Genomic DNA, 15179 nt, shown 5'->3' on the forward strand with positions numbered 1-15179 from the left:
ATTTAAATTTAAATTTAAATTTTAAATTTATAAATGAGCAATTAACAATTTATATATGACTTGTTTAGAACTCTAGGGACCAGAATTTAAATTAAATTTCATAAGTTTATTTATTGGTAGAAGTATTCTTTAGGTGGTGTTGTTTTTTTTTTTTTGGGATGTTTTTGTCTGAAGGTATGCGGACTATGTATGTAAAGAAGATGTGGTCTGAAAGTCTGTATGCTGACTAGCGAAGACTGTTTGTTTTCATGTCTGCAAAATAACTTAAAATATGTCTGCAACACTTAGAAGCACATTTCTAAGTATGTAAGATTGCAGACAGAATAAGACATTATTTTATCTTATGTCTTCAGAAAAACAGCCAGTTTTCCGTAATAACGTGTACGAGCGCCGCAGACATAAGACATAATAAGGTATGCAGACTGAAAAACAAACAACACCTTAGTCTTTTTTTTTGGCAAAAAAAAAACTAAAACTCATATAGAAACGAGGTTGTTTTCCAAAGGGAAACGCCTTCAACAAGAATACAAAAGAAACAAGGGAAGCGGATGCTCACGCCTAGAAAGCAACCATCTAAAATAAAAAGACTATAAAAATAAACGACGAGCTTCGCTAACAACCCGAAGTAATCTTAAAACAAACTAAGCAAATTTAAGTCAACCAATATCCAAACTAAGCAATCTAACTAGAAATCAACAAACAAAAAGGGACAACAAAGGCTCACGGGACAAACCCAACATCTCAACCTCTAGGTCTCGCTGTCTTCGGCTTACCATTAACAATTTACACAAAACACTACTTTTGATATTTATGTATTGGAAACTTGTACCTTTATGTACAAAACTTAGAAACGGCGGCCCCAAACTCATTTGTGCTAGCTATATCAGATTCTTTTTACTGTATACTGAGAAATTAGAAACGGAGATTGAGAATTAGGGCACAAATTTTCTCAACGATCATCAAAAACGCCATCACCGACTGACGCCATTGAATTCAAAGATTCATCGAAGGTTATATCTATTTTCTTATAGGGTTTGATTCCTATTTTGATTCATAGTCATTTAAATTCTCTGAATTGTTAACTTTTACAATTATTTTATTTAGGTAGAATTATGCCTCCAGTATTACATTTGCAATTAAATTCTGACCGTGCTTATAATATCATCAAAACTGTAGTATGCATATTAGTCAATTATGTGGATTAGTGTAAATATCAGGTCCTGTAGTACACCTTTGATGTATTGAGAGAAAATAATAATTACAATATTTGGATAGAACATTGGTGACTATATAGTAGCTTGGATCAGGATACACCTGCAGGATCTGTTGTCATAGATGTATTCAAAGCGTTTTTATTTTGTAGGCCATTTGCAGCACACATTTAGGGTATAGGCTTGAAAATGTTGTGTTGCTACTTGTCTTGACAGTTAGAAGGTGCATATCCTTTTCTATTTACAAACCGATTTGGTTGTACACTCGTTGTTGTAGCCTGTATGCACAGTATTATGCACAGACACCAACACTTCATAGTGGCATTAAAAATATTAGGTTAGGTGACATGAATTTTGTTAAGTTTGTTTTGGCTGCTTTTAAAGATTAGTGCTGATTGATGTTTACAAATATTAGGGTGGCTCAGCTCTGTGTTAAAATGGTAGAAACTGCCATTGACTATTATTGTATGTTAGTACTTATTGCAACATCTCCTTGTTTGTCGGATTGCTCGGAGATACATGATGAAAAATAGTTCTCGGCTGATATTGGTTTGTTTGTTTGGCTTTTTAGTTGATGTTTCTATCACGTTAATTAGAATCTCTCATATAATTGTAACCTTTTTGTTTTAATAACTATGCTTTTGTTTCGTGTCTACTGGTGGTCTACTTCACTTGTTGTATTTTGGGTATGTTTGGCTAAACTAGCTGGTATCTGTTAGCTTTTTATATGTATTTAGGTGTTTGGTTAAACCGTTAAAATAACGAGTAAAATGACAAAAAGCTAGGAGCTTTCTCACAAACGCTAGTTCAATTAGCTTCTAGCTTTTTCTCTCCCTCAAAAAGGTTCAAGCTCTTGTAACCAAACGGAGCTTTTTACTTGATAGGAGCTTTTCATAAAAGCTAGAAGCTAAAAGCTCCAAAAATCTTGTTGTCAAACATACCTTTATATGACGATTGCTTACATACAACCTTTTGTTTCTGAGGTAATAATCATTGTTGGTCTGGACTCAGGGTTAACGTTAAATCGTAATGGGAAGTAAAGGTAGACTACCTCCCCATCCTTATAGGCGTCCTCTTCCTGGCTCCGGCCCTGGCGTAGGACATCCTGATTCAATTCTTCCTGAAATGCTCCCTCAACGTGGTGGTTTTCCTCCATTTGATATGATGACACATCCAGAAATCATGGAACAAAAGCTTGTTCTACAACACGTTGAGATGCAGAAACTTGCAACCGAAAATCAGAGGTTTGCTGCTACTCATGGGACCTTGAGGCAAGACCTTGCAGCCATACAACATGAGTTGCAAATGTTACATAATCATGTTGGAGCTATAAAATCAGAGAGAGAACAACAAATAGTGGGCCTTTTAGATAAAATTGGGAAAATGGAAGCAGATCTCAAAGGGGCAGAGCCACTTCAGGCTGAACTGCACAAGGCAAGGGCTGATGCACAGATGTTGCTTACAGCCAGAAATGAACTTGTTTCAAGAGTGCAGCAACTGACAGATGATAATCAAAGAGTTCACATGGATCTACAGCAGGTTCCAAATCTAGTATCAGAACTTGAAGGTCTTAAACAGGAGTATCAGCATTGTAGGTAATTGTTCTGCTTAAAGTTGTTAATCTTCAATCCTGTATTGTTTCATTTAGTATTTGCTTTGACAGTTACATTTTTCTAGAACATTGGTTTTAGTCACAAATGTATAATGTGAAGTTGTAGTGAATAATGTACTTTTTGTTCTGGTTTACTTTCAGGGCAACTTATGATTATGAAAAGAAATTATACAACGACCATCTTGAATCTCTTCAGGTGATGGAAAAGAACTATATGACGATGGCAAGTGAGGTGGAAAAGCTTCGAGCAGAACTAAAGAAACATGCTGAAATTGACAGGAGGGCTGGTACATCATTCTTTAATCTAGTATATGTTTTTTATCAATTTTTTTCTTATATCATTTTGTATGGCATTGATTTCTTATATATATATGCAGCTGCTGGGCCTACGCCTTATGCTGGTTTTACTGGGCACAATGAGAAAGAAGCTTCTGCCCACTATCCTGTTGGACAGAATGCGTATGATGATGCCTATGGTGTTCCCCAGGTTAGAAAAACTCACATGTTTTGCTTTTTCTCATGGTTGCAAACTTGCGGCGGCCGTTGTGACGTTTGCTGTGGTGGTTTGGTGAATAGTCCGTCCTGTTTCGCCCAAAAACATGTAATTTGTCGGTCAACGCTAAAAGTCAGGACAAAGTCGGTCAAAAGTTGACTTTTTGTCTGGCCTTGTTCTAGTGTAAATGAATAGCCCAAACCCTTTTAAAAATTAGTTAAGAAAACTACCGACTTACATGGTATCCCTTAATGATAAATTAATACATACACTTTAATTATAGAAAATATTATAATAACCTGTAGATTATTCAAACTGACACCACATCATTTTATTTATGAAGCATTAATTTTTAAAGTATTTATGTTTGAAAGATTTTTATTTTTATTTAAAAGTCAGTTGGTCAACGTTCGTCTCGACCCGATACGTATGATGATGCCTAGAAGAATTTTATTTGGCGATATTGTAAAGAGGATGAAATGAATCAGTTTTTGTTTGTGTTTAGTATTTAAAGCATATTGTATTTCTGTCTAATCTGATCCTTTCGTGTAGCTTACTGTACTTAACACTTGTTAACATCATATTGGATGCCAGGGACATGGTCCACCCCCTGGCGGTATTGGTGCTGCAACTGCTGGCGGGAATACTCCAGTTGGAGCTCAATCTGGACCAGCTGCTGTTAGGGCCGGCTATGATGCCTATAGAGGACCTGGACCTGCTGGTCCAGGTTATCATCAAGGACATGGTTATCATCAAGGACCTGGTGTGCCAGCCTATGATCCACAAAGAGGACCTGGTGTGACAGCCTATGATCCACAAAGAGTAACTGTTGCACCAGCCTATGAGCCACAATATGCACAAGTAGACCCTAATGCAGCAGGTTATGACCCTCAAAGATATGAAGCACATAGAGGACCTGTTGGACCTGGTTACGGTTATAATACGTCTTATGGTTCTGTGGCAGCAACTGCTCATCCTGGAGGTGGTTTTCACGGACCACAGGTGCCACCACAGCCGCCATTACCAGCAGATGGTAAGCATCCCGGTCGCAAATGAACAACCTCCGATTGGAATCTAAATTAAGTCTTGAATTTGTTTCTATTGGTCGAATTTCAGATCTTTTCGGTTAATGCTGTAACAAAAAGGTTTTATATGGTAATTTGCCTAATACACATTACTATTGCAGCATCCATCCATATCCACATAATGCAGACACTTATTGCAAGCAAATACAAATGTAACTTATTAGAAATCTTTGGATTGTTTATTATCTTCCATATACACCATACTACAAAAACTAGGTGCTTGTAGTTGTATCTGACTTGTTTACTTTAATACCCAGTAGATATTGTGGTTACGGGTTAGACCATTCCTTACGCATCAGTTTAAGGGCGTGAAAACCTGACATGGAAGACTAAAACACCCACAACACCTCTTATGGGGCGTTGTCGCCTTGTTGGAGGCGTGGATCAAGTTTCAATGACGGCATTTATTTTGTAGTTTTTTCTTCCTACCTTAACCAAGTTCTAATCTTACATTACTACATAATTCACAATCTTCAACAATATCTCTCATTCTTTCCCACAACTACTTATTTTTCTCATGACTTCCCACATTACAATTGTAACAACTTTCTTACACATCTACCCATATTTAAGGCTCAAGGCTTTGTTCTAGAGTTATTATTCGAAAAGGAAGTAAGCACAAAGAATTTCTAATGTTTTGATGTTCCCAAGTTTGTACTGCAAGAAAAAAGAAAATAAATAGAATGATTATTATGCTTAATTTTTTTTCCTACACTTTTTTCAAATTAGAAAGATCCATTTCCTTTCATTTCATCCCCATTCACTTCATTTCTTCTTTTTTCATACAATGATTATTATGCCAGGTTTTAGGACCAACGATTGTTCATTTTACGTTTCACTTTAAGGTTGGTAAATTTGAGTCAGTACCTTGATTTCTTGGTCAATTAATTTTAGTTACATGGCATGGTAAGTGTTTTGCTTTATTTTCTTTTTATTAACTGCTTGAAAACTAACATCGACATACTGTTAAGTTTATCACTCCTTTCGTACCATAATGAGTGTATGATTTAACTTTTTGTTAAAATTAAGATATGTTTGCGAATTTTCTATTATGCCTTTCATTCAATGAGCTAGTTTGATTAAAGAAAATTTTCATAAAGAGTAATAAATTAATTAACTGCAATATTGAATGCATTATTTCTAATAATAAAGAGTATATTTTGAACTTTAATATAGTAATTTTTTATTTTTATTTACAGTAAATGGTGATATCTTCGAGTCAACTATAAATAGTAGTCACCTTTTTTTTTAGACGAAGGAATACATTCGGAAAAAGCAAGCCACAGATAAAACCATATTGTATGACAATTTAAGACAATTATAATTGATAATACGTGGTAACTACTAAATATAACCAAACGTGAAAGGATAAATTGTTAATACATTATTATTTTTAAATGCAAATGATTAATGCATATCAAAAATACGTGAGATTAAGAAAATTAGCATTAGTATTAGTATTAAGATTAATTAATTAGGATGAAAAATCATATTCAGTTGCTATTTTTCCCTTTTTTTTTTTTTTTGTGGCTAAAAACTGAAACTTCATAAAACACGAGGCCTTCATCAAAAAAATGAAGACTCGGACAAAGGTACAAACGTGGGCAACGAGGCCACAACAACACTACATTACAAACACAACCTACTAAACCACAACAAACACTAACAATTGACGACACGAACTAAGACACGCTAAAACCCAACAAACCAAATCGGAAACGACATTAACCATCAACCGTAGCCTTCGGGATTGCCAATCCTTTACCCTTCTTAATCCTAGGCCTCACATTCACTTTTTGCTTCGGAATCAACTTCGAACCAATCAACTTGCCTTCAACCCTAACCAATCCCTCAATATCCTTAACCGCCTCCTCAAAAAAACTATACCCATTACCCGACGAGCCGCCAACACCTACATATGCAAACGAAGCAGACCCCGGCCCATGCTCCTGTCCAGTCTCAAGCCCATATCCATGTTTACCTATTCCAATCCCAACATCTTCTTTGCTACTCAAACCAACCCCACGACCCGTTTGTAAACCATCAAACATATTGCTTAAGTTAACCCGAACATCACAAGCCTCTGCCACATCATCTTCCCTATTTTGAGCCTCATGCCCAGCCAATTTACCCTTCGCACACCCCAAAGCATCATCATGAACCGAACCGCCACCTGAACTAAGAACCTTAGCCCGTTTACGTTTACGATATCCTTGCGAATCCAAAACAGCTTGTACCTTATCTAACGATAAAATAACAGAAGGAGAACGAACCGAACCCAAACCATCAACGCTCGTAGACGTGACAATATCACCACGTTTCTTACCCAGTCAACGGAGAAGAACACCCTACCTCAACCCTCTCATTTCCGACTCCTAAATCTTCATGATCAACACCACCACCCAAATCAAATGGAGTAACCAAATTACCCTGATCACCTCCCACCTGACTCACATTCAAAACGGCATCATTAACCAAATGAACAAAATTACCTGAAAAAGAAGCCGACTGAATTCTATCCACAACCGAAACGTCAGAGATCTCATTGACCCAAATATGACCCGTATTCAAGACCGAATCATTAACCCACGTCACCGGAACAAGATCATGGATATGTTTAACACATGATGTTTCAACGAACACGAAAACAGGTCCAAAGCTAAGGTCCCCATCCGAGGGTTGAGCTGAAATGTCCCGTTCATATTGATTATAAACGTTCCATATTAATTGATTTCGTTGCGAGGTTTTGACCTCTATATGAGACATTTTTCAAAGACTGCATTCATTTTTAAAACAACCATAACCTTTATTTTATCAATAAAGGTTTTAAAAACATTACGTAGATTATCAAATAATGATAATCTAAAATATACTGTTTACACACGACCATTACATAATAGTTTACAATAGAAATATATTACATCGACATATGTTTCTTGAATGCAGTTTTTACACAATATCATACAAACATGGACTCCAAATCTTGTCCTTATTTTAGTATGCAACAGCGGAAGCTCTTAGTATTCACCTGAGAATAAACATGCTTTAAACGTCAACAAAAATGTTGGTGAGTTATAGGTTTAACCTATATACATCAAATCGTAACAATAGACCATAAGATTTCATATTTCAATACACATCCCATACATAGAGATAAAAATCATTCATATGGTGAACACCTGGTAACCGACATTAACAAGATGCATATATAAGAATATCCCCATCATTCCGGGACACCCTTCGGATATGATATAAATTTCGAAGTACTAAAGCATCCGGTACTTTGGATGGGGTTTGTTAGGCCCAATAGATCTATCTTTAGGATTCGCGTCAATTAGTAGATCGGTTTACTAATTCTTAGGCTACCAAGCAAAAGGGGCATATTCGGCTTCGATCATTCACCCATATAATGTAGTTTCATTTACTTGTGTCTATTTCGTAAAACATTTATAAAACTGCATGTATTCTCATCCCAAAATATTAGATTTTAAAAGTGGGACTATAACTCACTTTCACAGATATTTCCTTCCTCGGAAATAAGACTTGGCCACGGATCGATTCACGAACCTATACAAATATGTACATATATATCAAAGTATGATCAAAATATAATTACAACCATTTTTATTATGTTTTAAAGATTTGAGTGTATTAAGTCAGCTGTCCTTGTTAGTAACCTACAACTAGTTGTCCACAGTTAGATGTGCAGAAATAAATCGATATATATTATCTTAAATCAATCCACGACCCAGTGTATACACCTCTCAGGCTAAATCACAACTCAAAGTATATATATTTTTGAAATCAACCTCAACCCTGTATAGCTAACTCCAACATTACTGCATATAGAGTGTCTATGGTTGTTCCAAATAATATATATACATGGGTCGATATGATATGTCAAAACATTTGCATACGTGTCTATGGTATCCCAAGATTACATAATATATTAGAATACATGTATAATACAATATAAGTTAGCTAGGATATGATTTGTATAGATTTGTTAAACATTTCCCGTAGCTAAAAAGATCAAAAATATCCAATCTTGTTTTACCCATAACTTCTTCATTTTAAATCCGTTTTGAGTGAATCAAATTGCTATGGTTTCATATTGAACTCTAATTTAAGAATCCAAACAGAAAAAGTATAGGTTTATAGTCAGAAATTTAAGTTACATGTCAATTACTAAAGAGGTAGTCATTTCCGTCGAAAGAACGACATCTTGATGACCATTTTGAAAAACATACTTTCACTTTGAGTTTAACCAAGATTTTTGGATATAGTTTCATGTTCATATGAAAAATCATTTTCCCAGAAGAACAACTTTTAAATCAAAGTTTATCATAGTTTTTAATTATCCAAACCAAAACAGCCCCCGGTTTCACTACGACGGCGTATATCCGATTTTATGGTGTTCATCGTGTTTCCAGGTTTTAAATCATTATGTTAGCATATCATATAGATATAGAACATGTGTTTAGTTGATTTTAAAAGTCAAGTTAGAAGAATTAACTTTTGTTTGCGAACAAATTTAGAATTAACTAAACTATGTTCTAGTGATTACAAGTTTAAACCTTCGAATAAGATAGCTTTATATGTATGAATCGAATGATGTTATGAACATCATTACTACCTCAATTTTTCTGGATAAAACTACTGGAAATGAGAAAAATGGATCTAGCTTCAAAGGATCCTTGGATGGCTTGAAAGTTCTTGAAGCAGAATTATGACACGAAAACAGTTCAAGTAAGATTTTCACTCGAAATAAGATTGTTATAGTTGTAGAAATTGAATCAAAGTTTGAATATGAATATTACCTTAAATTAGAAAGATAACCTACTGTAAATAACAAAGGTTCCTTGATCTTAGATGATTACTTGGAATGGATTAGAAAGCTTGAAAGTAGACTTGCAAACTTGGAAGTATTCTTGATTTTTATGAAACTATACTTATGGAATTTATGAAGAACACTTAGAACTTGAAGATGAAACTTGAGAGAGATCAATTAGATGAAGAAAATTGAAGAATGAAAGTGTTTGTAGGTGTTTTTGGTCGTTGGTATATGGATTAGATATAAAGGATATGTAATTTTGTTTTCATGTAAATAAGTCATGAATGATTACTAATATTTTTGTAATTTTATGAGATATTTCATGCTAGTTGCCAAATGATGGTTCCCACATGTGTTAGGTGACTCACATGGGCTGCTAAGAGCTGATCATTGAAGTGTATATACCAATAGTACATACATCTAAAAGCTGTGTATTGTACGAGTACGAATACGGGTGCATACGAGTAGAATTGTTGATGAAACTGAACGAGGATGTAATTGTAAGCATTTTTGTTAAGTAGAAGTATTTTGATAAGTGTCTTGAAGTCTTTCAAAAGTGTATGAATACATATTAAAACACTACATGTATATACATTTTAACTGAGTCGTTAAGTCATCGTTAGTAGTTACATGTAAATGTTGATTTGAAACCTTTAAGTTAACGATCTTGTTAAATGTTGTTAACCCAATGTTTATTATATCTAATGAGATGTTAAATTATTATATTATCATGATATTATGATATATTAATATATCTTAATATGATATATATACATTTAAATGTCGTTACAACGATAATCGTTACATATATGTCTCGTTTCGAAATCCTTAAGTTAGTAGTCTTGTTTTTACATATGTAGTTCATTGTTAATATACATAATGACATGTTTACTTATCATTTATCATGATTAAATATAGTGTAACAATATCTTAATATGATTCATATGTAATTAGTAAGACGTTGTTATAACGATAATTGTTATATATATCGTTTCGAGTTTCTTAATTCAATAAACACAATTTTATGTATATAACTCATTGTTAAAATACCTAATGAGATACTTACTTATCATAATATCATGTTAACTATATATATAATCATATATATATCATCATATAGTTTTTATAAGTTTTAACGTTCGTGAATCACCGGTCAACTTGGGTGGTCAATTGTCTATATGAAACCTATTTCAATTAATCAAGTCTTAACAAGTTTGATTGCTTAACATATTGGAAACACTTAATCATGTAAATATAAATTTCATTTAATATATATAAACATGGAAAATTTCGGGTCACTACAGTACCTACCCGTTAAATAAATTTCGTCCCGAAATTTTAAGCAGTTGGAGGTGTTGACGTATCTTCTGGAAATAAGTGCGGGTATTTCTTCTTCATCTGATCTTCTCATTCCCAGGTGAACTCGGGTCCTCTACGAGCATTCCATCGAACCTTAACAATTGGTATCTTGTTTTGTTTAAGTCTTTTAACCTCACGATCCATTATTTCGACGGGTTCTTCGATGAATTGAAGTTTTTCGTTGATTTGGATTTCGTCTAACAGAATAGTGAGATCTTTTTTAGCAAAACATTTCTTCAAATTCGAGACGTGGAAAGTGTTATGTACAGCCGCGAGTTATTGAGGTAACTCAAGTCGGTAAGCTACTGGTCCGACACGGTCAATAATCTTGAATGGTCCAATATACCTTGGATTTAATTTCCCTCGTTTACCAAATCGAACAACGCCTTTCCAAGGTGCAACCTTAAGCATGACCATCTCTCCAATTTCAAATTCTATATCGTTTCTTTTAATGTCGGCGTAGCTCTTTTGTCGACTTTCGACGGTTTTCAACAGTTGTTGAATTTGGATGATCTTCTCGGTAGTTTCGTGTATTATTTCTGGACCCGTAATCTGTCTATCCCCCACTTCACTCCAACAAATCAGAGACCTACACTTTCTACCATAAAGTGCTTCAAACGGTGCCATCTCAATGCTTGAATGGTAGCTGTTGTTGTAGGAAAATTCTGCTAACGGTAGATGTCGATCCCAACTGTTTCCGAAATCAATAACACATGCTCGTAGCATGTCTTCAAGCGTTTGTATCGTCCTTTCGCTCTGCCCATCAGTTTGTAGATGATAGGCAGTACTCATGTCTAGACGAGTTCCTAATGCTTGTTGTAATGTCTGCCAGAATCTTGAAATAAATCTGCCATCCCTATCAGAGATAATAGAGATTGGTATTCCATGTCTGGAGACGACTTCCTTCAAATACAGTCGTGCTAACTTCTCCATCTTGTCATCTTCTCTTATTGGCAGGAAGTGTACTGATTTGGTGAGACGATCAACTATTACCTAAATAGTATCAAAACCACTTGCAGTCCTTGGCAATTTAGTGATGAAATCCATGGTAATGTTTTCCCATTTCCATTCCGGGATTTCGGGTTGTTGAAGTAGACCTGATAATTTCTGATGCTCCGCTTTGACCTTAGAACACGTCAAACATTCCCCTATGTATTTAGCAACATCGGCTTTCATACCTGGCCACCAAAAATGTTTCTTGAGATCCTTGTACATCTTCCCCGTTCCAGGATGTATTGAGTATCTAGTTTTATGAGCTTCTCTAAGTACCATTTCTCTCATATCTCCAAATTTTGGTACCCAAATTCTTTCAGCCCTATACCGGGTTCCATCTTCCCGAATATTAAGATGCTTCTCCGATCCTTTGGGTATTTCATCCTTTAAATTTTCCTCTTTTAAAACTCCTTGTTGCGCCTCCTTTATTTGAGTAGTAAGGTTAGTGTGAATCATTATATTCATAGCTTTTACTCGAATGGGTTCTCTGTCCTTTCTGCTCAAGGCGTCGGCTACCACATTTGCCTTCCCCGGGTGGTAACGAATCTCAAAGTCGTAATCATTCAACAATTCAATCCACCTACGCTGCCTCATATTCAGTTGTTTCTGATTAAATATGTGTTGAAGACTTTTGTGGTCGATATATATAATACTTTTGACCCCATATAAGTAGTGCCTCCAAGTCTTTAATGCAAAAACAACAGCACCCAATTCCAAATCGTGAGTTGTATAATTTTGCTCGTGAATCTTCAATTGTCTAGACGCATAAGCATTCACCTTCGTTCGTTGCATTAATACACAACTGAGACCTTGCTTTGATGCGTCACAATAAATCACAAAATCATCATTCCCTTCAGGCAATGACAATATAGGTGATGTAGTTAGCTTTTTCTTCAATAACTGAAACGCCTTCTCTTGTTCATCCTTCCATTCAAATTTCTTCCCTTTATGCATTAATGCAGTCAAGGGTTTTGCTATTTTGGAGAAATCTTGGATGAATCTTCTGTAGTAACCAGCCAATCCTAAAAATTGACGTATATGCTTCGGAGTTTTTGGGGTTTCCCACTTTTTAACGGTTTCGATCTTTGCCGGGTCCACCTGGATACCTTCTTTGTTCACTATGTGACCGAGGAATTGAACTTCTTCCAACCAAAATGCACACTTTGAAAACTTAGCGTACAGTTTTTCTTTCCTCAATACTTCTAGCACTTTTCTCAAATGTTCTTCGTGCTCTTGATCATTCTTTGAGTAAATAAGTATATCATCGATGAAAACAATGACAAACTTGTCAAGATATGGCCCACACACTCGGTTCATAAGGTCCATGAACACAGCTGGTGCGTTAGTCAATCCAAACGGCATAACCATAAACTCGTAATGACCGTAACGCGTCCTAAAAGCAGTCTTTAGAATATCATCCTCCTTCACCCGCATTTGATGATATCCAGAACGTAAATCGATCTTCGAATAAACAGACGAGCCTTGTAGTTGATCAAATAAGTCATCGATTCTCGGTAGTGGGTAGCGGTTCTTGATGGTAAGTTTGTTCAACTCTCAGTAGTCGATACACAACCTGAATGTACCATCTTTCTTCTTGACAAACAAAACAGGAGCTCCCCATGGTGATGTGCTTGGTCGAATGAAACCACGCTCTAAAAGTTCCTGTAACTGACTTTGTAATTCTTTCATTTCACTGGGTGCGAGTCTGTATGGAGCACGAGCTATTGGTGCAGCTCCTGGTACAACGTCTATTTGAAATTCAACGGATCGATGTAGGGGTAATCCCGGTAATTCTTTCAGAAATACATCGGGAAATTCTTTGGCGACAGGAACATCACTGATGTTCTTTTCTTCAGGTTTAACTTCCTCGATGTGTGCTAGAATGACGTAACAACCTTTTCTTATTAGTTTTTGCGCCTTCAAACTACTAATAAGATTTAATTTTGCGTTGTTCTTTTCTCCGTACACCATTAAAGGTTTTCCTTTTTCACGCATAATGCGAATCGCATTTTTGTAACAAACGACCTCTGCTCTCACCTTTTTCAACCAGTCCATGCTAATTATTACATCAAAACTCCCTAACTCGACTGGAATTAAATCAATTTTAAACGTTTCATCCCCCAGTTTAATTTCTCTCTCCCAACATATATTATCTGCTGAAATTAATTTACCGTTTGCTAATTCGAGTAAAAATTTACTATCCAAAGGCGTCAATGGGCAACTTAATTTAGCACAAAATTCTCTACTCATATACCTTCTATCCGCACCCAAATCAAATAAAACATAAGCAGATTTATCGTCAATAAGAAACGTACCCGTAACAAGCTTCGGGTCTTCCTGTGCTTCTGCCGCATTAATATTGAAAACTCTTCCACGGCCCTGCCCATTAGTATTCCCCTGATTCGGGAAATTTCTAATAATGTGGCCCAGTTTTCCACATTTATAACAAACAGCGTTGGTATTACTTGCTCCGACACTATTCGTTTCGGCATTACTTGTTCCGAAATTATTTGTTCCTTTAGTTCCGTTAAACTTTGGTCCGTAGACCTCACACTTTGTCGCGCTATGACCATTTCTTTTACACCTGTTGCAAAATGTCGTGCAAAACCCCTGATGATTTTCTTCACACCTATGACATGGCTGTTTTTGGTTTTTGTTGCCGTTGTTGTTATTGAGGTTGTTGTTGGGATTGTTATTGTTGTTGAAATGGTTGTTGTAGTTGTTGTTGTTGTTGGGATGTTTGTTGTAGTTATTGTTAGGATTGCGGTTATTGTTGCGATTGTTGTTGCAGTTGTTGGGATAGTTGTTGCGATTGTGGTTGTAATTGTTGTTGTTGTTGTTGTACTGGTGACTCTTGTCACCGTTTTCCTCCCACTTCCTCTTGAGTTGTTTCGTGTTGGCTTCTTCGGTCGCCTGCTCTTTAATTCTTCCCTCAATCTGATTTATGAGTTTATGAGTCATTCGACTTGCCTTCTATATAGAAGTGGGCTCGTGTGAACTCACATCTTCTTGAATCCTTACTGGTAACCCTTTTACAAACGCGTTGTAATGACCCTGGATTTTCCAACGTTTATTTATTAATAATTATTATTATTAATACGTGTGATTAAACGAATGTATGTCATTACATTTGCATGTTGCCATGATTGCCCGAACTTAACTTTAATTGCCCGAAATGTCTTTGTGACACCCGGAACTTACCCGAATAATATTTTCAAATATTATTTACATTCATGATTAATTTTATTAATCATTTTAATTAACTATAGTGATTAGTTAGTTACTTGGGCTTTAGTTAGATTTATTTGTTAAATACTTGAACTTGGGCTTGACAAAGTTAATGGACTCATGATATTGGACATATAAGCCCACCCTACATCTAAATGGACTACTAGAAGCCCAACTTTAGGCTAGTAACTTGTTAATATAAACCTTGGAATAACTAGATTAAACTAAAAACAAAATACTTACAAGCATGCTAGTAACCCTTTCCCCCATGCATTTACTTTTACCATTCAACACTTACACCATGCTCAACACAAGAATTTAGGAAGTTGACCACCCCCATTGGATGGCCTAAAAACCGTCCACT

The 15179-nt window shown here is 35.6% G+C and overlaps 1 protein-coding gene across 1 annotated transcript; it reads left to right on the forward strand.

Annotated features, from left to right (window-relative positions):
- Positions 1-884: 884 nt before the first annotated feature.
- LOC139896385 (protein FLX-like 2) lies at positions 885-4501 on the forward strand. Its single transcript, XM_071879019.1, has 5 exons — positions 885-1010; positions 2223-2806; positions 2965-3110; positions 3201-3310; positions 3911-4501. The coding sequence occupies exons 2-5, from the start codon at positions 2241-2243 to the stop codon at positions 4370-4372; spliced, it is 1284 nt and encodes a 427-aa protein (XP_071735120.1). The 5' UTR covers positions 885-1010; positions 2223-2240; the 3' UTR covers positions 4373-4501.
- Positions 4502-15179: the final 10678 nt, after the last annotated feature.

Source organism: Rutidosis leptorrhynchoides, chromosome 3 (assembly GCF_046630445.1).
Source record: "Rutidosis leptorrhynchoides isolate AG116_Rl617_1_P2 chromosome 3, CSIRO_AGI_Rlap_v1, whole genome shotgun sequence".
NCBI classification, from domain to species: domain Eukaryota; kingdom Viridiplantae; phylum Streptophyta; class Magnoliopsida; order Asterales; family Asteraceae; genus Rutidosis; species Rutidosis leptorrhynchoides.

Bases quoted from the DNA above. Each gene is read 5' to 3' on its own strand.
- LOC139896385 (XM_071879019.1), top strand. From the start codon at position 2,241: ATGGGAAGTAAAGGTAGACTACCTCCCCATCCTTATAGGCGTCCTCTT. The intron at 3,111-3,200 runs GTACATCATTCT...ATATATATGCAG, and splicing joins TGAAATTGACAGGAGGGCTG to CTGCTGGGCCTACGCCTTAT. The intron at 3,311-3,910 runs GTTAGAAAAACT...ATTGGATGCCAG, and splicing joins ATGCCTATGGTGTTCCCCAG to GGACATGGTCCACCCCCTGG.